This window comes from Pterocles gutturalis, unplaced genomic scaffold, assembly GCF_000699245.1.
Source record: "Pterocles gutturalis isolate BGI_N339 unplaced genomic scaffold, ASM69924v1 scaffold3612, whole genome shotgun sequence".
In the NCBI taxonomy this organism is placed as follows: Eukaryota; Metazoa; Chordata; class Aves; order Pterocliformes; family Pteroclidae; genus Pterocles; species Pterocles gutturalis.
In genome coordinates, this window is record NW_010110032.1 from 31,253 (window position 1) to 56,669 (window position 25,417).

At 38.0% G+C, this 25,417-nt stretch overlaps 1 protein-coding gene across 4 annotated transcripts in view; it reads left to right on the forward strand.

Annotated features, from left to right (window-relative positions):
* The first annotated feature begins 1,679 nt into the window (after positions 1 to 1,679).
* Positions 1,680 to 25,417, forward strand: part of OSBPL3 (oxysterol binding protein-like 3) — a 41,123-nt gene continuing 17,385 nt past the window's right edge. Inside the window, exons 1-13 of one of the 4 annotated variants that reach the window (XM_010073168.1) lie at positions 1,680 to 1,772; positions 8,339 to 8,455; positions 8,648 to 8,701; positions 8,908 to 9,021; positions 9,796 to 9,963; positions 13,922 to 14,048; positions 14,874 to 14,977; positions 15,127 to 15,219; positions 15,783 to 15,939; positions 18,316 to 18,446; positions 21,291 to 21,398; positions 24,162 to 24,296; positions 25,000 to 25,093. In XM_010073168.1, coding sequence (XP_010071470.1) covers positions 1,680 to 1,772; positions 8,339 to 8,455; positions 8,648 to 8,701; positions 8,908 to 9,021; positions 9,796 to 9,963; positions 13,922 to 14,048; positions 14,874 to 14,977; positions 15,127 to 15,219; positions 15,783 to 15,939; positions 18,316 to 18,446; positions 21,291 to 21,398; positions 24,162 to 24,296; positions 25,000 to 25,093 — 1,495 coding nt within the window. The remainder of the gene's footprint in view (positions 1,773 to 8,338; positions 8,456 to 8,647; positions 8,702 to 8,907; positions 9,022 to 9,795; positions 9,964 to 13,921; positions 14,049 to 14,873; positions 14,978 to 15,126; positions 15,220 to 15,782; positions 15,940 to 18,315; positions 18,447 to 21,290; positions 21,399 to 24,161; positions 24,297 to 24,999; positions 25,094 to 25,417) is intronic. The other 3 variants (XM_010073171.1, XM_010073170.1, XM_010073172.1) reach the window with 3 other exon arrangements.

Sequence of the window (25,417 nt, forward strand, 5' to 3'; positions counted from 1 at the left end):
GTTCCTGGAAATAATTGCCAAGCTGACTCACCAGTGAGAGAGCCTCAGCAGAGCTTGCTTTTGGAGGCTGGGGCTGTTTCGTTACTGTTGCTGAGAATAGATTTGCTCTGGGAATAACTGAGTATTTCTAACTAGGTAAGGTAAATGCCATAAAGAGAGACCTTGTTTCATGTGAAAAGAGAGCGTATTGGTTGAAATGTTACAGCAAACTATTGCCAAAGAGGCACTGTAAATTAAAACAGATCATTGTTCAGAAGTTGTGTGCTTCAGATTTCAGCAGTAGGAAGAGAGGTTTTCTGCAGCGTACTGTGGCCTTCATCTTAAATATAGCACCTTGGTTTATTTAGGTTTTGGGGTTTTTTTTCATTGTTTGTGTGGGTTTTGTTTGAGTTTTGTTTTGTTTTAAAGGGCAATGAATTCTTAAAATACACAAAGTTTTCTACCGGGGTCTGAAAAAGCTGCTTCTCTCAGAATAGGTTTTTAAGCCTCTTCAAGGAAAAATGAATGGCAAACTTCAATAACCAGCGCCCCCAGCCCAGGACTGTTCTGACAGTACAAAAAAAGGGGATTGTGAAGTAGTGCCTTCCTGTTCCAGTAATAAAATTTCTCGTTTCTTTGTGGAAACTTCTTACCTTCCTCAGTGGTAGTTCTTGCACTCTTCCTAAAGTACAAATTCCTTGCCTGACAGCAAAATATCTCAAGTGATACACAATTCATAAAGCTCCTCCACCACCACAAGTTTGGAGAGCATCACCCTTTTGTTATGTCCTCTGATTTAAAAAAAATATGCAGTTACCGTGACAACTCTTGCCCACACTGGAAATCCATTATTGGGAGTTTCTGGCATGGCTTTTATTTGCACATGCTGCAAACAGCACTGTTATTAAACAGAGTGTTAGTTATTCTTCCAGTCATTGACTGAGACAACTGATGTGACAATACTTACAATTTCCTTATTCCAGGTAAGAGTGGTCATGCCCAGATCTATACAGCTGTGTTTGTATGCGCAGTACTCTTATGTACTGCTCTTTTATATGGAGAGATTTATTTTTTTTCTCCTTTCCTGAAGCCATGCTTACTTGTTTAAATTATCAAGGAACTGGGAAAAAAAGAGATATTTTTGGGGTTACTCATCATCCTTTTTGTGAGACATTTTATTAGATATTTTCTTCTCATTTTGAGGGTGTTTTGGTTCTTTTTATATAGATATTTGTTATACTCTGTATGTGTCTTTAATTTTAAAGATCTAAATTAATAATTTAGAAAAAGATGTTTGATACTGTACTTTGTCCTCTGAAGAAGTAACAGCAATTAAATAACGTACACAGGATCCAAAATTCTTCTTGTTCCTGTTTGAGGCTTGATAATTTATCTTAAAGTGATTGTTAAATTAGTTTCTAACAGTGTACGGTGAAGCAGTTGGCTTGTATTATCAAAGGCTTTATTACAATTTCATGATCTATGCTGCAGGATGGCAGTAAGAGATGGCATTTGATAACTTGACTTTTTGTTTTTCTTTTCGCTTTTAGGAATTTCCATGGGATGCAGATCATACCACTGGACTGCATTTGGATAAATGATGAGCTCTGTGTTTTTCTCAGGAGTCTTCCAGCACATTTTCTAAATCACTTTTTAATGGTGTTCTAAGTGAGTTTATGAGAAACTAATGGTATTGGATCATGAGTGAAGAAAAAAGCTTTGGTGTATCCCAGAAAATGCTGTCTCCTTCAAGAAGTACTAGCAGCTGCTCCTCCAAGCAGGGAAGTCGGCAGGTAATACAAACTTTTTCAACCAAACTGAAAGCATTACTAAGATTGGCTGTTACTTTTGCTCTTGAATATTGGTGGATCTATTAAACTCTTTTCCTGTTTTTTGCTTGTTTTATTTCATCACTTCAGTTTTCCTTACTCTGTTTTATTTTTCTGTTGGTAGTGGCTTCTTGTTTTGAGTCAAGTGCAGTAAACATACATTACTGAATAGCAGGCACTTGTAAAACTAGAATGCTAACAGTTAATTTGAATTTCTATCACGTTGTATGTATGGTGTCTTTATAGTGACATACTGCTGCTGTAGTGGCTTGGTCTCAGTGGTCTGATCCTGAAAATCCAAGTCTTCCCTGTAAGATACCACTTTTGTGATAGAATATTGTGTAACTGCTCTGCTTATTTCAAGTTTCCAGGGAAAGGTGTGTGTACATGTGTAAAAGAGAACACATTTTTTCTGAAACTTGACATAGGTGAAAAAGTGCCTGTGCGTGTTGTTAGTTTCTGTAGAACTGTAGTTAAGAAAATAAGTAGTTGTGTAACGTGATGCATCAGGGTGCCTAATGCCAAGGATTCCTAGTTTTCTGCAGAGATGAGGCTATTCTTTAAACCTTACAGTCTAAAAAGACACGTCTATGAGTTTTTGCACCTGACAAGCGAGACTCCTGAAGACAGCTTTTGTTTGTGGGCAAGAAACATGGACCCGCAGCCACAGTGAGGATTAAGCTTAAACACGCAATCCATGCTTGCAAAATCCGGAGCAATATGCTCAACGTAAACTTTTATTTGTACAGATGCTGGCTTAGTGGAGCCCTTGAAGTTGCCTCAGGTTCAAATTTTAATTGGAACTGAGCTTCCCAATCCCCCAAAAGCTTTGGAGACCTCAGCTGTGTTTTGAAATAGCACCTGCTTTTCTGGGACTTCTGGCCCTGTACATACAATTGGCAATGCAGACAAATCTCTAAACGGTTTATACCTTTTAAAGTGCTGTGCTAGTTGAAATGTGGTGCATTTCTAGTATACTGAGCAAAGAATCCTTTCTTTTAAGGTGCCTTTTTTGTTTTCCTGCAATATTTTTTTTTTAATATCCTCAGCATGGGATTACATTTAAAAAGTGTAATTTAAAACATTTAGTATTGTCTGTTTCAACAGTTCATGAATATCAAGTATTATCCTGTAGTATTTAAATAATAAGATTTACATGAGCATGACTAAATCCACTGGTGTGTTACACAGCCAGTATAAGCAACCATACTTATGCAGAAGCAATTTCTCCGAGAACCTCACAGATCAAGTCTGCTGGCTAGCTCAGGCTTTTGGAACTATTATTTGTACTTATGCAGAAGCAATTTCTCCAAGAACCTCACAGATCAAGTCTGTTGGCTAGCTCAGGCTTTTGGAACTATTATTAGCGGGTCCCCTTTCTTATCCATTTTGTTCTCACCTGCTCTCTTTGGAGAAAAGGAATAATTCAGTAAGGCTTAATGTCATCTTGTCAATCCCCAATTTTTTAGTCTTTGATCCTTGTACAAAAATGCAAGGTGTACTGGACCTAGGGGAGAAATGCAACTTGGTGTTTTGCTTGTATTCCTGGTACATCCATGCTCATTCGTTTTAGTCAGGCAGACAGTAAATTGCCTCATATACCTATCAGGTCAAGCTAAATGGAGGTATTGATTGTTTCCCAATGTATATTGCAGGGTGATACAGTTCATAGAATCAGAGAATAGAATTGTAGAATGGTTAGGTTTTGAAAAGACCTTAAAGATCATTGAGTTCCAACCCCCTGCCGTAGGCGGGGACACCTCCCACTAGACCGGGTTGCACAAAGCCTCATCCAGTGCCTCATCACCCTCACAGTAAAAAATTTCTTCTTAATATCCAGTCTAAATCTACCCTCTTTCATATTATAACCATTACCCATTGTCCTATCACCACACTCCCTGATAAAAAGTGATGCCCCATCTCTCCTGTAGCCCCCTTCAGGTACTGGAAGGCTGCTACTAGGTCTCCTTGGAGCCTTCTCTTCTCCAGGCTGAACAACTCCAACTCTCTCAGCCTGTCCTCATAGGGGAGGTGCTCCAGCCCCCAATCATCTTCGTGGCTCCCCTCTGGACTCGCCCCAACAGGTCCAGGTCGATCATCTTTGTGGCTCCTCTCTGGACTCGCCCCAACAGGTCCAGGTCTTTTTTATGTTGGGGGCCACAGAGCTGGATGCAGTACTCCAGGTGGGGTCTCACGAGAGCAGAGTAGAGGGGGAGAATCACCTCCCTCAACCTGCTGCTAAATCTTCTTCTGATGCAGCCCAGCACACGGTTGGCTTTCTGGGCTGCATCAAAAGAAGCAGCCCAGAAAAGTTGATATTTCTTTGTGATAATATGGAGCACTGTGATAAGTATCTCCACTTTGATCAGTGTTTCAGTATTAATCTTTTCATGGTCAGTCATTACAATACCAAGTAAGTAACAGTGTACTTTTGCATCTAGGAAACCTCCACGGGTTGACTGATTGTCTGTGTTTGCAGGGGGTGGTAATGATGGAGGCAAGCCCCCAGAGGTTGGGGAGTTTGTGTAGCTTTTTATATGCTGGGAAATGATCACTAAGCAAGGCTAAAAGCTCTGCTTGCTTGCATTTTCTATATAGTCTGAAAATTTACAAAAGTTTTTCAGAAATCCCATGTGTTTTTTAAGGTTCCACTGGTCCTCTGATAATTTTATTTTTAAAGAGAGTCTTCTAATATTTGCAAGGACTACTTTAATACTTTCTCTGTTTCCTTCTTTACTGAGTGCAATAACTTTCTAGTTTGTTCTGTAACTTTGTTTCCATGTGCTGAAGTGATCTAGAGGTCTTCCTTCAAAGCAGCAAAATTTAGAAAGAAAATAAAAGAAATTAATTCTAAATTACAGTTGCTTTCAGCATTGTCAGTGTTTATGTGCATGGCTGTGTATTGCTGTTCCTTCCTTAATTCCACGATATTTTTGGTGTTTTTCACATGGCTGTTTTTTCACACTGAGGTTGTCTTGCAGTTTACGGAACAAACTGCTTTGTTGGGGAAAACAAAGACATAAATGTCCTGTGCAGTATGCACTCAGGGTATTTACTTGAAAATAACTTCTGTGGGTCATTTTCCCTTCCGTTTTTTAATTTATTTGTCAATTATAGTTTGTGATGGTAGCATGTTTCAGTGAATGTTTTCTTGAATAAACTCTTCTGGGCTGCATGAAAGAGGGACCTCTAGGCCTGACAGAGGCAGCACTCTGCAGGACTTATTGGCTTGGACACAGGAGTGCTTTGGGCGAGGAACAGATGTGTTCTCCCTGTTCCTGCTCTTCAAAAGGTTGTGATCTTACAGATTATAAAGCTCTTTACTTTGCTAGAGAGACCTTCTGTTTAGTGGTATAAACTGTTTAGTATAGCATGTATTACAAAATCTAACTTGTTGCTCTGGGCAGTGAGGATGTTGAGGTCTTTCTTGTGTCCTGTCCCTTTGCTCCCTCCTTCCCACAGAGGAAGTGGGAAGGATCAAGTAGTTTTGTTTATAATATTAATTGCTTCCTCTCTCACTCAGCCTCTTGTATTGCTAAATTGGAGCTTCACAATCCATCCCTACTAATATCTACCTACTCAAAGCTGACAAGACTGGGATGAGTGATGCCACTGTCTGAGAGTTATTTAATTTGCCCTTTTCATCTGCACGTTAGTTTAAATGACAGCACGCTAGGTATTCTATTAAGAAGACAGCAGCAATCTAAAGTTCTATAAATCTGTTAAAAATCTGCTATTCTAAAAAGCACCACTGATTTTTTTTTTTTTTTTTTTTGCAAAGCCCTGGTAGAAGAGTACAATGTAACACTGTTACTGACACTTCTTTATTAATAAACTCATGAAGGTTTAAATAGTTTTGCTATATGCTGCGCAGATTGGGGAATGAAGTGCTATGATTTTGATCTTCTTCCCTTCATCTTCCAGCTCCATGGAGGACTTCTTAATCTCTTCTCAAACACTTGCGTCCCTCTCAGGGACCTTCAGAGCTAGGCTCCTTGCTCAAAGGTTGATGACAGATCTGCCTGACAAGTGCTTTTTCCTGTGCTGCTGGTCTGGTACAGCAGTTCTTTTAATCTGGTTAAGTAGAAAGAAATTCTGAAATGCACAATGGAAGAAGGGATTTGGACAGTTCATTTGTTTCTCCCCAAATTAATGGGATCTGAGTTTTGGGGGTCCCTGATTTCCTAGACACAGACACTGTTGCAGGTACACACTAGCACCAGATAATAGGAAGCTACCTGAGACTGGAACGTGAAACCCTTGTACTACAAGTTAGCTGTGCCCACTAAAATTTAGTTATTCCTCCCTGCAGAGCAGTATGTCAGTGGTGTAGAGCATAAGTAGAGTCCTGTGATGCAGAAGATGGGCTGCTGTGCCAAAAAAGAGTTGACTTCAGCAGGGCTGTAGGACTTGGAGAGGGCTACACCTTCCTCTGCTAAACTTGGTGCCCTTTTTCTGCCAAATAAAACGCATTTACAGTGTGAACAGAAGATGCTAACAGTTAATTCTGTTCCACTAAGTTCATCTTCACCTTGAAGCCCCTCAGCAGGTGGGAGGCTACTGCCACATCCCACCTCTCTGCTCTTTTCTGCTCCTTCAGTTGTGGAAAGGGATCTTTTCCACAAAGTGACAACTCAAACTGTATTTTGTGAGGAAGGAAAACTGATGTTGATCTTCTTTAAATATAAATTGACCTGTGATCAAAAGAAGATATATTGTGGTAGTTATTTTTAAGTCTAGTATGTTAACTAACTTTTAAAATAGATTCAGTAGGGAAAAGCTTTATGCCAGGAATTCTGCTTAAAAAAACTCATGTTCTAAAAAAGAAAATTAAATAATTTCTGCCAATTTTATGAACTGTAACAAATGCTTTAGCTGCAGCTAATGCCAACTCTTATCCTTCACAAAGTGGATTTCTATTTTTGGCACTTTAAAATATTCAGTACAACTGACTGCATTTTACACTGGAAGAGTCTGGCACTGTCATCGTGTTTCATTCAGTGAGCTGCAAGTGCAAGCATCAGTCCAAGAGCCGTTCAAACTAATTACTTCTTTCTTTGTCCCAAAATAATTCACCTTGAGGAGCTGTATGATAAAAAATATTGCAGAAGATGAGGAGGCTTTTATTGTATTAAATAAAGAAAATTGCTACAATTACCTAATGACAGACTTATCTCTGAAAACCAAAGTGAATGGGTTTTTTTCTCAGACATAGAGCAGGTATGAGCCAAGTAGCAACTACAGGGTGATTTTTCCAGTGCTGGTCTGAAATGAGCACCTCTGGACCTGAGGGAAGTAAAGAGTATGTTCCTTCCTCAGCCTCAAGTAAAATTTCTGCCTGGGCATCAAATGCAGCATTGATCATTTTGTGCAGATGTTGGCCCATAACAGTACAAACTCTTTTGTAGTGTCCTAACCTTGAGACACTACCAATGGGGAGCAATGGGGAGGTGTGGTAGTTGTTTTGGGTTTTTTTTGTTTGTTTGTTTTTGTTTTTGTGGTTTTTTGTTGTTTTTTTTTTTTAAACTCACTGGTTTGGGGGTATCTCTTTCAGTTCCCTTTTGTGGGCTACGAATCAGCAAAATGGAGCATAATCTGATTGCTTCCAGTAGCTTTCAGGAAATCCTGTATCTCCAATTTTCTCCTCTGCTGTCTCAGACAGATGAGAACAGATGATAACTGACCAGCCTGATTCATTTGCCTTCATTTTAGAGAGTAAGCAGTTTTCTTTCACTTCTGCAGCTGCTCCCAGCAATAGCCAGCTGATGCTTTTTCCTCATTAAATGATATGTCAGATCCTCTCACAAAACAAAATACTAATCAAGATCCTCTAGGGTTTGAGTCAAGAGCGAATGGATCCAATACCAGTCCCAGCAGCAGTGTTTTGACAAATGTGGGAGTTCAGGTGGAAAGGTTGGAGTCTTCTTGGTGTTTGTATGTGGAAGAGGACCAGATGCTGTTATTGCGGCCTTGCACCTTGCATGTATCTAGCAGTTCCCCAGCTGGTAATTCTCTGAGCTATTCCTTGCCTTTCCTTAGGTAGCTTAGTTGATTTGTCTTGTGCTTTTAAAAGGATCCATTTCTAATTCAACTGAAGCTACCTTTGCAACTGGAGTGTGAGGTTCCCAGGGCAGAAATGTGAGTAGAAGACTTGCCTTCACCACCTGAGATGTGGCAGACTGCAGGGCCTGCTTGATGGGAACAAGTGCTCCCACTTCAGCTTGTCTTCCAATTTTCAGTTTTTAATTGTGAAGGCAATTTCTTGGCCACCTAGCTGATGTGAAGAACAGTGAGAAACGTGGCTCTCCTCCAGGAACATGGGAGACACCTTGTGTCTGAACTGCAGGAGAGGCCCAGACAAAATTGGAGGTGTAATGATAGATCGACAGTGTAAAGATAGATCGAAGGTTAGATTTCAACATCATTTGGGTTTTTTTTTTACTTATAGCCTTCTTCCTTTTGAATCTCTTGTAACAGTTCTGTTCTTTGGAAAGAAATAAGATCTACATTTGGATTTTTTGTTTAAGCAGGACAGCTGGGAAATTGTAGAAGGACTTCGGGGAGCAATGAATTGTACCCAGGAGCCACAGAAGCAGGAGGGCTACTTGCTGAAAAAGAGGAAATGGCCTTTGAAGGGCTGGCACAAGGTAGGAAAGGAATGTGTACCTGAAAGCCTGATGCCATGTGAGTGGGACTTGCTTGGTGTGGCTTTGTGGCAAAAAAGGCTTAGTTAAGAGCAGAGAAAGTGTTCTCCAAAGAAATGTGGGAGGTGGTGGTTTTTTGTTTGAGTTTTTCTTGTGTGTTCTGTTTGTTTTAATTATCTGCATTTCTGGTTACAGAGATACTTCTTTTTGGACAGAGGGATTTTGAAGTATTCGAAATGCCAAGCTGATGTAAGTGCTCTGAAACCCTTTAAGGCCATTATAAGGTAACAACCCTATTTTATCCAAAATAACGATAATTCCATATTGTTGGCAATGGGAAATAAGAGTTTTGGCAGTTTAAGTGGGTTCAAGGGGGGAAGATGATGATTTCAGGAGGTAATGTCTATCCTTTTCTTTGATTCTGGAGTGATTGTATTCTTTTTACTTTTTTGCAGATAGAGAGAGGGAAGCTTCATGGCTGTATTGATGTTGGACTTTCTGTCATGTCTGTAAAGAAATCAACAAAATGTATAGATTTGGATACAGAAGAGCAGATATACCACCTGAAGGTAGGTCTTCAAGATTGTTATAACCTTGCTCCCAAAATAATAACATTAGCTGTGTATGGTGGAGACCTTATGGTTTTGTTTTTTTTTTTAATAATAAGAGGTCTGTTACATTAGCTTACTTTTTAGTTTCAGCAGACTAGTTTACACTTTATAACTTGAGAGGCCTTATTGTATGGCTCTAGAGTCAGTAACCCTGTTCTGAATAGAAATTTCAAAGATGCATGTTTAGCAGCACTCTTTTCACCTAGCACTTTTTTCAGCAAAGGGTATGCACTTATTGCACAAGTGCTTTTATTTTCAGTAGTTGTATCTTGCTCTTTATCTTATCTGTAGGAAGTATTTTCCACAGTCAAATGTGTAGGTTTATCTGTCATTGTGGAATAAATTGTTTTAAAATACATCACCAAAATCAAATTTCTATTTGTGGTTAGTTAAAACTTGACTAAACCTTAAAAATTACAATTAAGAAATGACAAATTAAATGGTTTTAATTTTTTTTTTTTGTCTAGGAGTTTCTAAGTACTGTATTCTGCATTGGAAGTCATAACTATACTAATTGAATTTTCTCTCTTTTTGACTTTATAGTGTGATAAATTTTCTATCGTGCTGAAGCTCATACAGTATGCATTTTAGTAGGAGCATCATTAGAAAAACTTTCCTGATATTTTGCCAGTAAAGGTCAGCCAGGCTAGCAGTCTAATGAGCACAAGATACCTTAGTTTCTTTGTTAGTAATTTTGAATTTGAATGTTATAAAACCTGAATTTTTGTGCAGGTGAAATCTCAGGAGCTGTTCGATGAATGGGTAGCAAAACTTCGTCATCACAGAATGTACCGTCAGAATGAAATCTCCATGTTTCCTCATGATGTCAATCTTTTCTTCCCTGGGTCTACTACTGCAGACTCTGTCCCTGGTTTCTGTGATTCTGCTCTGGGTAGAAAGGTAATAGTTATGGTTTATAAATAATGTGCTTTCATCAGGGACTAAATTAGTCTGATTTGTTTTTATTAAGTAAAGAGCGTAACGCAAGTTTGTGATGGGCTTTAAGTTATGATCTAAAATGTCAAGAGGAAAATTATATTATTTATTGATTTACTCCTAAGCAGTTTTCTCTATGATGCTGTTAAATTCTATAATATTGTCTCATTGTTTTAATGCAGTAAATCATATTTTCATTATGACTTTTAAAACTACATATTGAGTTATAAACCTCATAATTTTTGAAACATATCTCCGTATTTGTATGATATGTGCTGGTGAATATTAGTCTGGGTCACAGAAGAGCACTCAGCTAGATTTTTTTTTTTTCCCTTATTTATCCTTTCACTAGTAAAACCTCTCCCCTTTTACGTTAAGGAATCTGACTGAATTTATCTAAGCAGTATGTAAGAATTATCCAAGAGCCATCACCTGTGGCCACCATTTATATTTTTAACTGAGGTAGAAGCACTATTCAAACCCATCCAAGGACTATGCTGTGAGGTGGGTATGGGGTCTGGATGGGTCCAGCTGGCAGTGTACTTCTCTTTAGGTAAAGTCTGTGCCTGTTAGTTTCACAAATGATCTGACAAATGCTCAGTCTGACACCAGAACTGACCTCTTTGATACAGTCTCACAGAAGAGTGATTGTGTTCTGTGCCTGAACATAACCTCTGTGCCTTCAGCAGTCTGCACATTCACCCAATGAAGCTCTTCTGCTCCAGTTTAGAACCAGTGATCTCTTTTGAGAATAATGTCTTTTTTAGTAATATTGTGTTACTTACTACAACTGAAACAGTTCTCTGTTTCTGACAACTCCAGAGTGTCTCCTAGGCAGCAATCACCTCCTTGGTGTCCTCTTGTCTGAGGTTTTCTTTTCCCTGGCCATATTACTGTATGATCTGTGGGGGCTTGTTCCCCAGTACCTGCAGTTCATCTCTTTGGTAGGACTACCCTGTAACTATGTATGAGTTTTACCGAACACAAACATGTGCCTGAAGACCTTTTTGCTGTGCGAGAAGGCAGGTGAAAGAACAGTAACTCACCCTGCAGTAACGGGGCTCTTCTGCAAAGAGCTGTCTGTGTGCTTTCTGTGGTGCCAGCACCTTTGTGGCTCTGACAGCCTGCTCTTCTGAGGTTGTGTCTGCAAGGAAATGGCAAACCTCCTGTGGCTATTTAGTACTTTTCTCCAAAAAGACACCAGGGTGAGATGGGTTTGCCCTTGGCTGGGGGCCAAACCACACACCCACTCACCCAATCCTTGCCCCCCACCCCCCAGGACAGGGGAGAGAATTAAAGGAGTAAAGGGGAAAAAAGGACTCGTGGGTTGAGATAAGGACAATTTAATAACTAAACTACAATAATATTGAAAATAATACTATATACAGATATACAAATGAGTGATACACAGTGATACTGCCCCCCCACCCGATGACCAAGGCTCAGCCTCTTCCCGGCTAATGATCCCGGAGCAGGGAGAGTCCCAAAACCACACTCACAGAACAGAGATAACAGTCAAAGCGTCCCAGACCGAGAGCTGACCGGGGTGGCAGGGGGAAGGCCTTGGGAGAGCGACCGCCTGGAGCGAGATGACCCGGAGCAAAAGAGATCTGGAACCAAAAGGGACGATCTTCCAGAGGGTCCTCACCTGTATACTGGGCATGACGTGTATGTTATGGAATAGATTATTGGCCATGCTGGGTCTCATTCCTGAACCTAAGATCAAATCCTGGGCTAGTAACTGGGGCTGTGCTCCCTCCCAGCTTCTCCTGTTTGCAGACAGCCAGAGAAGCTGAAAGACCTTGGCAGCCGCGTAAACATCACTTTTTATCAGCTTTCTTCTGAGCACAAATCCAAAACACAGCCTCTTGCTAGCTATTATGAAGAAAGTTAACTCTGTCTCTGCTTAACCCAGGACACAGGGATAGAAGGGGAGAAGACTGTCAAGGGCAAAAGTGGAACATTGCAAAGCCAATTATATATCTATGCCTATACTAAAAAAAAAATAAAATCCATGTGACCAATGTATCTAAAAATCTATGCTCACTGTCGGGAAACTAACCGTGTCTTCTTTGTCATGAAACATTTTAATTCACTTCTAATTTAATCCAGATTTGCACTGCAAAGAAGCCCTACTTATTTTCATGTGAAAAATAGAAAGGGATAGTTCTTAAGCTGCAGTTAATCACCTTAGCTCTGCTGAAGCTAAGTGGAAGTTTGCCAATTTACACCAGCCCTAGCTTGATGTTACTTGATATCAATCCAGCAGTTAGATTATTTTGAGAAAAATACATTGAATGAACTTTACATTGCATTTTATTTGCTTTTAGAAACACCTGATCAGTTTTCACTTTTGTTGTTGTTGAGAGGCAGGTGTATGTAATTATATATGTTTATGTGGAATGCTTGGATTCTAAAGCTAAGCCATGATAATCAAAAGCAAAACTGTGCTAACTGGTGCTACACAAATTCTCTTGTCTGCTTCTTGGCAATGCCTAGTTCCTTCTTCCCTCCTGCTCATGCCCCTCGTGTATATGAGTTCTGGAAAAGTTGGTTATATGAGATAGATTTATGAAGAGATAAGTGTGGGATGTGTTCACAAAATGCCAGTACAATTGCTCATCTTTAAATTCAGTTTACTTGTGCTTTTAAAGGTGCTCAGATTGTTATTGGGTATACATGTAGAGATGACTAAAGCCTGCACAGCTTTATGTGGGAATAAAACAGCTAAACTACACAGATTAATTTAAAAATAAATGTGCTTATTGACACCTATTACTGTTGCATACTGACTATATAAATTGACACAGTACTGAATGACATCACAGGGACAGTGCATTTTATTTTATTCTGCAACACAAGTTGGAACTTATATTGTAAATTTAAAAAGACCATTTAAGGAAACTGCAACTGACTGAGATGTAGATGATGTTTCCTATTAATAGATTTAAAACTAGTACTCCCTGAGTTTTGATAGAAGGTGAGTGGGAGGTAGCAAAGTTTGTAAAGTGTATGCTTCAGAGAAGAGCCAAACAATGTAGTTACCTTTTGTCATAACCAGTGAAGTGGTCATGTAATGGCACTTAAGACGAAACATTTTAAAACTGATGTTGACAAAGCATGTAATTTGTGGAACTACCTGAAATAGATATTTTTAAAGCTGAAAGGTTTAGCAGGGTCTAGAAATAATCAGGCATTTGAATAGCTATTATTTGTAGTGATGTTAGAGAAGAAAACAGCATTATAGGCCACAATCCACTGGTAATAGTATTGGGCAAAGACTTCTTCCTATTGGAAACTACTTAGCTATACTGCTCAGTTAGCTCTTACTAATTTCCAGCATCTCCTGAAGCATCTGATAGTGGGCACTGCTGAAAATGAGGTGAATTTGAAAATCACTACTGAGACATTGTAAAAGGGTAGTATTTACCCAGATGAGGGATATGGTCACATGTATTAAGGTCTGTCAAGCCAAATCCGTGCTGAAGTCATGCAACCTTGAGTAACATTTTAAAATAACATCTGCTTTCTTCACTGAAAAACAGCTTTAACAAATACGCACATTACATTTAAGTTACTTTTAGGGCTTCTTTGGGGAGCATGGAGAAGGAACAGAATGTCCACTTTTAGCCATGTTATGGTGCTTTAATTGTATGAAGTTGACTTATCTTATGCAGAACTTTGCCCTTCCTCAAAATTTATTATTGCTACTGCTTGTGGACAGCAGTTGTGTTAGATATCCTGATATTATGCTCAGTGACTGCACGTATAGTTTAGTTCATCTACCTTTTTTTTCCTCCATGTTATTGATTCCTTCAGTCCTTGTCCCCAGTCACAGACCTCAAGTGTTGGTTGTCAAAATTTGTGCATACAACATTAAAATATTGTTTGTTAATAATTCACTTGTTCTTCTTTGGAACAGGCAGGCAGCTTGACCAAACAGAGTTCATTGTCAGCTGGAGGTAACTTGTCATTTTCCTTTTCGAGTAATGAATCCAGAATTTCATCTTGGCTACAGTCTTCTGAAGACATGGAAAAATGCTCAAGAGGTAATATTTGAAGGAAGTTGAAAGTAGCCTAATATTTCCCCTAGTTTTTCTTGACAACAAGAGTACTATACTATAACTAGTCATTACAGTAAAGAGTTTTCTCTGAAACTGGACAGAGGAAAGGGGTGGTTGTTGATTAAATAGCTACTTGTTTTCAAAAGGACGAGTGATTTTGGATGTGGGGGTATCAACTGTGGGCACCTCTTCAAGGAACCTATATATTTCAGTATGTTTTCTTTTATATATGAAGGTCACCTCCAGTTGTAAGATTTGAACTTTCTTAAGCTGAGTATTCAAAAAAGGGAAGCATCCAAAATTTATTCATTTAAAAAGCACTAGATCTTTGTACTTCAAAGTCACCTTCTGCTTTCATGCTGCTTTCCTAAGAGCATGAAGATTTTTCTCATGTTGGCAGTGTCTGTGTGATACTTCTTTGGTAAAGTTCTACCTACCAGTGAGCTTCAGCTCTAATGTAGAGGAGCCTCATCTCTAGCTCTGAATGTACAATTCAGTCTTGATGCTTATGGCATTGTTACCCTCACCGTGAGGAGCTCTGACTAGTCCCAAACTGCAATTCTCATTCTTCTGCAGCCAACTAGGATGAAATATCATTGTCATTATACACACCATATAGATGCATTTCAGTAATTTGAATTTGAAGATAGAAGGATACACCCTTTTTATCTAGTTGTCCAGTAACGTGCTTTTAGTCAATGAATAACTTAAGCTAGCTACAATCAAAATAAGACTAACCTACATAGAAAAAAAGCTTTCAGTGTGTATCTTACTTTATGGCAACTGAAAATAATCTCTTGTTCAAAACAGACCTCTCCAACTGTCACGCACATTTACTGGAAATGAACCAGCTGTTACAGAGCATGGATGTTCTTCACAGGACATATTCAGCACCTGCTATAAATGCTATGCAGGTTTGTTGTTTAAAAAAGCAAAACAAAAAAATATTTTCCCTTGCAATTCCAAAAAAACCCCACAAATCCTAAAGGATCAAGGTATTTCTTCGTATCTCTGATAGTTTTGTGTCAGTCTATATTACTTTTGTCCTATGTGTTGTTAAAAGGTTGGACCTTTTGAAAGCCCAAAGAAGGAAAAGAGAACACACAGGAGGTGGCGATCCAGAGTTGTTGGGAAAGAGGCTAAAGGAATGTTACAGGTAACTTCAGTTGTTTCAGTGCCCATCTTTCTCCAAATATTATTGATCACTTCTTGGTGTAGCCAGTTCAGGAAATATGAATCCTTTCTAAGTAGTCTCCTGTGCTAGTTCATTTTAAGTGGTAATATATCAGACAAAGCACACACATGTTGTCATTGATATCTGCAATAGTTACCCATGTTTTCAATCTGTCTCCAGTCTGGGCGTTTGTGGGATTTTTCTATCAATACAGATTTTTGCAAATTCTCCAGGTAGTTTTGTACACATTTGCATCAAGAGGACATGTGATTAGGTGCTTCTAAGAGGGGAAAAATAGTATAGCATCTGTTAAAGCTCTCAATGGGCTTGTTTCTTGGAGTTTTGTCAGATCTCCAATTATTATATCTTGGGCAAAATTATATATATGGTTTCATTTGCCAGGTGTTAGCCATCCCAAGCCTATTGGTAATTGACAGTAGTTTTTCCATTTTTGGTGTCTCCAACATGTAACCCAGGTGGGTACAATAAAATGAAATTTTCTTTACAGTTTGTAAAAACATCAAAAATGGCTATCCTCCTTACAGGTGCCTTCAGTATTTTCTGCCCCTATGAGACTGCATGCTTCCAATCCGAATTTATCTACAATAGATTTTGTAGAGGAGAAAAATTACTCCGATGGCTCTGAAACATCATCAGACTTTACTAAAATGCAAGAGGACTTATTTCACATTGCACATAAAGGTAAATTAAATTGTCTTTTATACGTTGTTTTATATCACCACAATTTAAATAATGACCTGTCTTCTGAGAATGCTTCCTGTTTAATGTTTAGAAAAAGCAGTAAACATTCTCCCTTCCTTTAATTCCCTTGAGGAACTGCAAATACTGACATCTTGAGTAATTTGAAAAAAGTAGCTTAATCATCAAATTTTTTAATTTTTTATTTATTAAAGGACAGCCCTTTGTTTTCTTTGTTTTATGTGCTAAAAACCTAGGTTGTGGTTTTTTTGTCAAAAGGTAAAAATCTTAAAATCAGTTGCTATAAACACAACAGCAGATTATACTCTTTTGTGTTTGCATGCATATGCGTGTATATGAGCACATGTATGTTTGTATATTTGGTGCACTTCACTGTATTTCAGAGTCAACGTTTGTTGGTGATGCAAGGGTTGCTATGGTAGTAACCTATTTTTAGTGAATACAGAAGAGTAAAATCATGTAAAAGCAGCCAGAGGGGTAGCTTGACTAGAAATGTTTCTTCTCTCAACATCATTTTTCATTAGCTGTGCTTTGCTCCATCACCCTTGCACCAGAAGCATTTTTATTGCTTAAGTGAAGTTGGTGACAAAGACACTTAAGCATTCATATCTGAAAGACTTTTGGAAGTATTGTCTTTGTCCCCTTTTGCACAAAATAATGGTTGATGTTATCAATAAGCATTCTTTGCTTGTTTTTCCCCTCTGGTGCTGATGTATCGTGATTACGTTATGTAAGGAATGTATCTAAGTAGTAAACTTCATAAAGTCAATTCTAGTCAAAACTGTTTTCCAAAAAGAGGAAATAAGTGGGGGTGGGGCAGAGTTGGAAAAGTTGCTATTAAGCAGAGCAAAGAAATCACCTACTCAAGGTCATCTTACCTGAAATGTCCATGTCAGAAATTTTGTTTAGATTGATTCATGCATTTGAGGGGGCAATTGACTCGGTACTATTTAATACAGTATTTTATTAAGAGTACAAAGAATTTTTTTTTCCAGAGTTGCTTTATACCACACCCTTTCCAAGAAAGAGTAGTGAAGAAAACTTTTGCTTTAGATTTTGATACAAATGAAATGTAGCATTAGTACTTTAGCATGTAATACTGCTTGAAGTTTTAGTATACAACTTATTAAATTACATTTAAGGTCACTGAAGATTCTGGTCATGTCATCCATATACGAAAAGTGAACAAAATAGGTCATAGTGGATATATGTTCCTCCTCACCTCCTGTGCTACTGTTCAAGATTTTTTTCAAATAGGTTAAGCATGAGAATTACATTTGGTAATGGTTTGCAGTGTTGAAATACACCTTAAGAATGTTTTCTTAGAGTAAATTAGGTTGCATCAAATATTCAATAAAGTGATGATGATTCAGGTTAACTTGAAGTGGATGATTAGAAGAGAGAGGTATCTGAGATTTCTTGTTCTTTGCCCTTTCCTTGCATCTATGCTCAGATTATCTATTTACAGGGAAATGGAGATATAGACATTTTTGCATTGGCAGCTCTCATGACTATTACAAGGCTGGATTAGGCCCTCAGAAATCCTCTAATTCACCAGTTAATAAATGTTGAAATGTTGAAATCCCACATACATAAAGAGTACTTGAATAAATTTTTATTCCTTGTGTTTAAAGAAAAGATTAAATGTCTTGAATGTAAAAAAATAAGGAAGGTGCGTTTCCCCTTTAAAAACCTAGTGATTTTAAAATTGCATGATCTGTTGTCTGATTTAAATGTTTCAGGCTGGTGATACTGGCTCAGGAAGGAGTAGAAGTAGCAATGTAACATGCACAACATTCAGGACCTGACCCTTTGAGTCACTAAATCATCTAACAAGCTGAAACTTCTTTATCCCAAAAAGAGACAACAAAACTCGACACCACAGTTGACTTGCTTGTGGGGAAACTACTAACCCTATAGCTGTGGCACAGTATGTGTTATAGCTGCTTTTTTGATTTTGTTTTTTCTTCCCTCTTTTTTTCCTCCCCCACTGGAATTCTTAAAGGAATGTGGAATAGAGTCATGACCATCTGAAGATTCAAGCTAATTGGGGAACAAAAGCAAGTGAAGAGCAGATGTGGTTAGTTAGCTTTGTCACAAATCTGTCACAATTAATCAGAGTAATTTTGACTGCGGCTAACATAGTCAACATGGTAGCATCAACATAAACATTTCTCCTACTAAAAAATGTACCCTATAACTTTGATTAATATTACTTGTTTTTAGTAACCCACCTGGATCTCTTAACCCAAATTCTTGTTTGTCACCATAAATGATGTTTCACTGAAGTTTTACATAATTGGTGTGTATACAATTGGTAGGTGTTTTTAACTGTCACTTTTTACGAAATGGTTCTAGTTTACTTCACCTTGAGGTCAGCTTTCAGCACCATATCTACAGAGAAAGAAAAGCTGAAGCAGATGCTGGAGCATGATGCATCCTCATCTCCATCTGCACAAATAGTTGGCTTGAAGAATGCCCTGACATCCGTAAGTGACATGCTGAAGTTCAGCAAGTTTCATTGTTATCAGATACTACTTTTAAATTCTATAATAGTTAATTTCTGTTTCTCTAGTGTGTGTTCTGTGCTAGAATTTGCAGTATTGAAACATAGTAAGTTATCATATATGGTGTTTTTCAAAGACTCCTTCCTAAATGTTAAAGGTACTGTGAAGTCACTGAAGTTTGATAGATTGATTTAGGTATATAGAATAATCTGTATCATTTTGATGTTAAGAATCAGAGGGCTGCTCTGTGATGATGAGTCTACTTTCTCTTGAAATATACACTGCTTAATCACTCCATTCTGGGAGGTTGCAGGTTTCCTCTTCCTTTTCCTAAACAGTACTCAAGTATTGGCTGTATGACTTGGCATAAAATAAAGGTGAGAATGGCTGAAAGCACTCAGCTGTCCCTTCTCATGCACTAGAGCTTCACCATGCTGCACCAAGACACTGCAAAGCAAATTCAAGTACAACTTGTTTATATTGACTTCCAAACTTAATTATCTGTTAGTCATCTAAAAGCACCAATGGAGCTGTTAAGGCAGAGTTCTAAATGACAAAAGATCGTGCTCTTTAAAAAGGTGGGGGTTTTTGGTTCGTGCGCTTTTTGTAAACGGTTGGGACCAGAACTATCAGGCTGGTAATGTCTGAATGTGTCAACAAACAGTGATCTGATTTCAGATCAATAAGGGCCATCATTACCGTGGTCTTAAAATTTCAGTGTTTGTTGCAAATTCCTCATCAGAGGCAGGGGAGGGTATCTGGCGTTGATAAATGTGATATAGATCATCCTAGAATTATTTCAGTATGAAAAATTGGCTTTGCTTTACAAAAGCTGCATATGGTTATAGTTTTTTAAGCATACAACATGCCTCTTTGCCTAGAGGCTGTGATGTCTTCACAGTATTTAGAGAAAGCTGAAACCTGTTGCATAATAACTATACTCACTCATTTGCACTTCTCTGTTTTGGGCTTTCAGATGTTCCACTTCTGATATTTGAATAGGTGACCTTTTTTTTCCAGTGTTATTTGCCTACCATTTTAAATATGTCTATAGATATATAAGATATAAAATCTATTTGAAAATTTCTGAACTCAGGGAACACTTGGCTTAGCATGAATTTATTTTTTTTTCTGAGCAATGAAATTCTGTTGTCCATCTTCATCCTCTAAATGTCTTTTAAAAGTCATGCTTTTAGGTCTTATCTGATACTTAATAAGCCTTTTGTAGCCCATCCAGAAGTCATCTGTGAACCTTGACAGTTTCAGAAGAGGTTAACACCTGTGAGAGCTATTCTTAGCCTGCAGAGCTCTAAAGTCATGATGCCAATAGAAATTTTCTTATCCTATACAGCACAGATCGTGGAGGAAAAATAAATGTTTCCTTTGAAGATGTATGGAAGCACAGATATGATAAACTTGATGTATTTCTAAGACTTCCTTGCAAGAGTGTCCTGTGTTGATGACTTTGACTTAAGTGTTTGTTGTTCATTTCAGTTTGTTTTCTGTATGTGAGGAACAAAAAATCAGACTCACAGGTTGAAAGCTATCAAACATGTCTGTTTTGCTCTCATCAGCCTGGCAGGGGAAGAAAAGTGAACAGATTTAAAGTGGATAAAACACCACAAAATTAGTATCTCTGCCTCTGCTTCTCCCTCATTAAGATAGTATACATGACCTATTCACAGTCTAAGAAAAGCAAATACAGAATAGGGAAAAGTACAATATTTTTATTTTGGGGGCAGGAAGAAGACAATAGAAGGAAGAAAACACATTGTAGCAAATAATGAAAATTGGAAGATGCTATTACAGGAAAACTGTCTAAATCATTTTTTGCACTTATTTGATTTTGTGGGTATAATGCAATGTCCATTTGAACACTTGATACAGAAGTGATACGGGATTGTATGGAGAATTCAGACCCTACACATGTAAAGCCAGAAATTACTTTCTCCCCTCCATCATCACTGACCTTACTGTCTTTCATGCCCCCAAGACTATTTCCAACAAAAATTACTGTTGAAATTAGAAGCATTTGTGGGACAAAGCGAACGTGTAAACAGCAGAGTTCTCCACATCATCGTATTGGTTCAGATCACTAAAATGGGCAGTAAGTCTTCAGTATTATTCCAAAGTTAGTAGCACTTTTTTTTTTTTGAGTTATTTTCATTCCAGGCAGGGTTGCATTCTCTTCCTACAAGTCTACTCTGACGGACATCTGTCCATCAGATGCACCCAGCATGAGTAAATGATGTGTAACAAACATGAGTTTGCAGTAGAGGCTTTTTATTTTGATCATTGCCATTATAAGCTGATAGGACACAAATTGTACTTGTACCTGTCAGTATTTAAGTCTTATTTCTTATTAAGTCAGTGAAGGCAAATGAAACTGTCTGTATACCAGGCTCATGGGAAAATCAAATGGTTTTGGATGGGGCAAGAGTAAGAATTAATGTTGAGAGAGGTGAGTCTGGAGATAAGGGTGAAGGAAGGGAGCTTGTAAACCAAAAAAAAAAGCATAAAATTCATTTATAACTTAAAGTAGCTTGCAAAACCTGGTAACTTGAAATATCCTGCCAGCTTTGGCTTTTTTTTTCTCCATTTATGTTACTCTTCCCTCACACTGAACAAAAACTTTTAATTTGAGAGATAAGGAACAAGGGTTGAAGTGTTTATAATAAATGATTTGCTGAACCAGTAAAAAAATCATATGGTGGCGGTGTTTTATACAGCACTTTGAATACTCTTCACCCCTTTTTACACAATAAAGCCACGCTCAAGTTAGTTGAGAGAACTTTATATCCCCAATATTTTTGTTAAATATTCCAGGCAATAGCACAAAACACAGACCTTAAAGACCGGTTACGCAGAATACATGCCGAATCTATGATCCTTGATTCAGCATCTAATGCAAAATCAAGTCCAGATTTGGTGAAGGTGGGTATGGATTTCCTCTTTCAGCGATGTCTGTTCATCAAGCCTCCTACATCTAGATAGTGCTGCATAGCTGCATCTTGTCCTGTTCTTCATGTCTTCCCTATGGCATATTGTATTAGTAAAATGAGTCTGCTTTCATGGTTATGAGCCATTTTGGATGATGCATTGTGTAATATTTGTTTTCAAAGACTTTTGTGAGCAGTTTTCCTGAGCACACTTCCATTGCTTTTTGCCACTGGTTCCTGGTGTTTCCCTTGCCTCCTGCCCGCTTTGCATTCAGCATGAACAGAGCTGATGCCTTGTTACGCTCATGCTGCTGTTTCTCTCCCCCTTATTACTTTCAAGTTCTGTAGTTCTTTCTGTCGCCTGTCTGAGTATTGTAAGCACAGAATGCTGGCTACCAGTGTGGCTCATGTAAGGTTTAGAACAATCAGACGTTTCCATGAAAGAATCAAAGAAATTAGATGTACAGCAGTTTTTTCGGCCACTTGGTTTTATTTGTGTGAAGACAAGGAGTCTTCTACAGGTCCAGTTAGCCAGTTTGAGACGTACTGATGTTCACACGGTTTTTTTGGCTTGCTGCAGAATACATGTGAATATTGCATATTTATAGGTCATGGGATCTAGCATTTAATGGCACTAGTGAGGGAAGCAAGAACTGAGTTATTTCTGATGGATTTTCCTAAATGTTAACTCAAACAGAAACTTCTGCTGTCCTTGTATAAATATTTCATTAGAACTTGAGAGGATGTAATGCTAGGGGTTTTATATAACTTATTATTTCATTTTATTTTTATGGACAGTTTAGTCATTCTGTCTGTTATGGTTTATTTCTGTTTTAGTAAAGCTGTGTTTTGGTCATGTTTAGCTGTTCAGGTTTTTTTTTGCCTAATTCTAATGCCTTTTGTTTTAATCCCATGCGAATTTGAACAGCACTTAAACTGCTATCCAGACAAGCATTAATGCCTTGTTTTTTAATTTCAGGAGTTCTTTATTTTCTTATTTAGTGGAGGTCCTTGCAATGACCATGGATTATTTCTGAAACTTGTTCTATGCACTATATATACACACACGCATGAGAAAAATAGCTTTCAAAAGGTCCTGTAGAGGTTTCAATCACAAATTCCCTTTGGCATGGTTTGGGATAGAACTTGAGGACAAAATCACTTATATTGGAGAAGTTTCATTTTAGATTTGTCTGAGGACTATGATACAGTAGTGCTGCTGTGAGGAAGATGGGACCACTGCACAAGGCTTAGCTCTAAGTGATAGATCAGGTGCTATGACAGACCTGTGAAAATTGAAGCAGTATAAACTAGTATCTCAAGCCTTTGCACAAGGTAAAAGTTTAGTTTGTCTATTGGGCAGTTTACATTGTAGTTTATCATGCCAGAGTGGGAACATGAAAGAAGACAACTTGAAACTCTTATGGGATAGATATGAAAACCTGCTGTTGGTTTGTTGGTTTGGTTTTTTTTTTTTTGGGCGGGGGGGGGGGGGTTTTTGTTTTGGGTTTGTTTTTTTTTAAACTTGTAGACTAGTGTACTGCCTTCCCACAGGAGACACAATGTTGAGGTTTCCTCTTGTCTTGCTGCTGTATCAGAAGTAATTTTTTAAGTCTTTTGTATGGTAACAGTTTGGTTTGTTGCCATGTCACCATTATCAGCACATACTGAATAACATTCCATACTATAGTAAAATCTACTAGCAGAAAAGCTTTGAAAGAAGGTTAGTCAGTTTGATTATAGACTTGTCAAATTGTTCGTTATATTGTTCTGAAAATAAAACACTACAATTGCTGCAAAATTATGATAGGGTAGTCATGGTTACAAGTTTGTAATCTGCATCTCATGCAGAAAAGCTTGAAAGCAGCTAATACACTCCTTTGGGCCAGCTAGCCCTTCTCCTTAGTGTTGGTAGAGTTATCAGGGAAAACAGTAGTGCACAACGTTCTCCAACTTTTTTACTGCACCCACAGAATGAACCAAGCCTTGCTGGTCACCCCACCTTTGCTAGGCCACCTTTTTGTAACTCTGCTTATGTGAATGATCTGTAGAGCTTCCATGGGAGAAGTTGCCAAGATCTCTGCAGTCAAACATGCCTGCAGCAGGCAAAAGCAATGTCACTTACATGGCTTTAATATGTTGGGTTTAGTTAACACAGAGCTATCTCAGGTGTCGATATGAAGGAAAGTTTTCTAAAGCACAGCATAGAAGATTATCTAGTGAAGTAAGAAAGCTAGGGAAGCATTGCTATTATATAGAAAGCAACTTTGCCCCTCTGAATTTTGAATGCCACTGCACTGCAGGCTTTGCATTAAGCAAGGCTTGGGAGGAAAAGACTAATTAATTTGCTAAGATGAGAAGGGAATATGGATCTGTAATATAAAGAGATGGTAGTTTTGGAGCTTTTTTGGTGGTATACTTGTGTATATCTAGCTAAATCACTCAAATATCAAACACTTAACATCTTTTTTGGGTTGGTTTTTTTTTTTTTGAGGAAAAAGTACATGCAGTGCCATAATTGGTTTACTGACTATGCATTGCTTTTTTTTCCTCCTTTTTTTCTTCTTCTCTTTGGTCTGTTTTACTTAGGCTTTAAATCCCTCTGTGAAACACATGCTACCTTTCACTAAATTGGAGAGGTACATGTGCAATCTTCTCCCAGTGTTTTACAGCCCTTTAAGTTATATGCCTGTGGAATTATATGCATTTATGATGTTTGTGGTACTTGTCCTCTCAAAACTTTGTTTCTTTTAAACAGGAAAATTCAAGAGAAGAAAGCAGAAGTCTGGTTCACCAGATGTCCAATGAAAGCAGACTGTCTATAGCAGACTCTCTCACAGAATTTTTTGATGCACAGGAAGTCCTACTGTCTGCTAGCTCTTCGGAAAATGAGGTCTATCTGAACATTAACATTTACGTCATTCTGGTGTAGTTTCTTTTCTGCTACTTGACATGCAGTCTTTCTGAGAACTAATTGCACATCAGATGACTGCCAGAAAATGAAAATTTTCAAAACATTTAGAAATTAATATGTTGCGTGTGTTTATTTGTTGTCATTATCTCTTCACAGTAAAATGCAATAACTATTATGGAGAAGTCTTATATGTGCATTCAGACAAATGGCAATAAGGTAGCCAGTATGCAGATACTGCATATATTGTACTGCCTGCCTTGAGTTGTTATACGGGTGCTTAAGAAATTGTATCATAGAAATATATATTCATATCTGTCCTTGTGGTACCTGTAGATACCTTAGGGCTGATGTCATGCATATTGAACCTTAATAGCTCACTTTCCCGCCTCTGGACTCCATAAAAACTTTGGTTTTGATATGAGGAAAGCCTTCTTAGCTGTGAGGCCAAGAAGATGAAGTATGTATCCACTAAAATAATAGTTGAATTTTCAATTATGATCTCTCTCAAGCTCAATTGTCTCTGCTTAGGACTTCTTAGTTCTTTCCTGTAATATTGAAACACAGCTTAAACAGTTCAAATCCATTAGAACAATAATTGCAATGGAAAGTAACAATTTTCATGACCATGTGGGGTTATTTTAATGAGTGATATATCTTGCTTATTTCCTGACTTCACGCTCAGGTATCAGATGATGACTCATATGTAAGTGATATCAGTGATAATGCCTCAGAAGATAACCTAAGCAATGACATGGAGAATGAAAGACAAACTTTAGGTAAGTTCGGTGTTTTTGTTATACCATATTTTGAGAATTTTCTTTGTTTCTTTTTGTTTGGGATTTTTTTTTCTTACTAGAAATAATTTGATATTACAGGTTTTGAGATGTAAACAGCCTGTATTTTTTCTCTTACAGCCTCAGATTGGTTTTGAACAGCACATTCTGGCTAATCTGATTAACAGGGCCTGGGCACTGTCAATTAAACAGAATAGTGGTTCTGTTATCAGCAGAGAAACACCTATCTTCCTTATGGCCACAGGATTTTTCAAAGTAACAAGGCCTATCTGCTTTCTTTTCTTCAAAAAGTTATGTTCTTCTTGA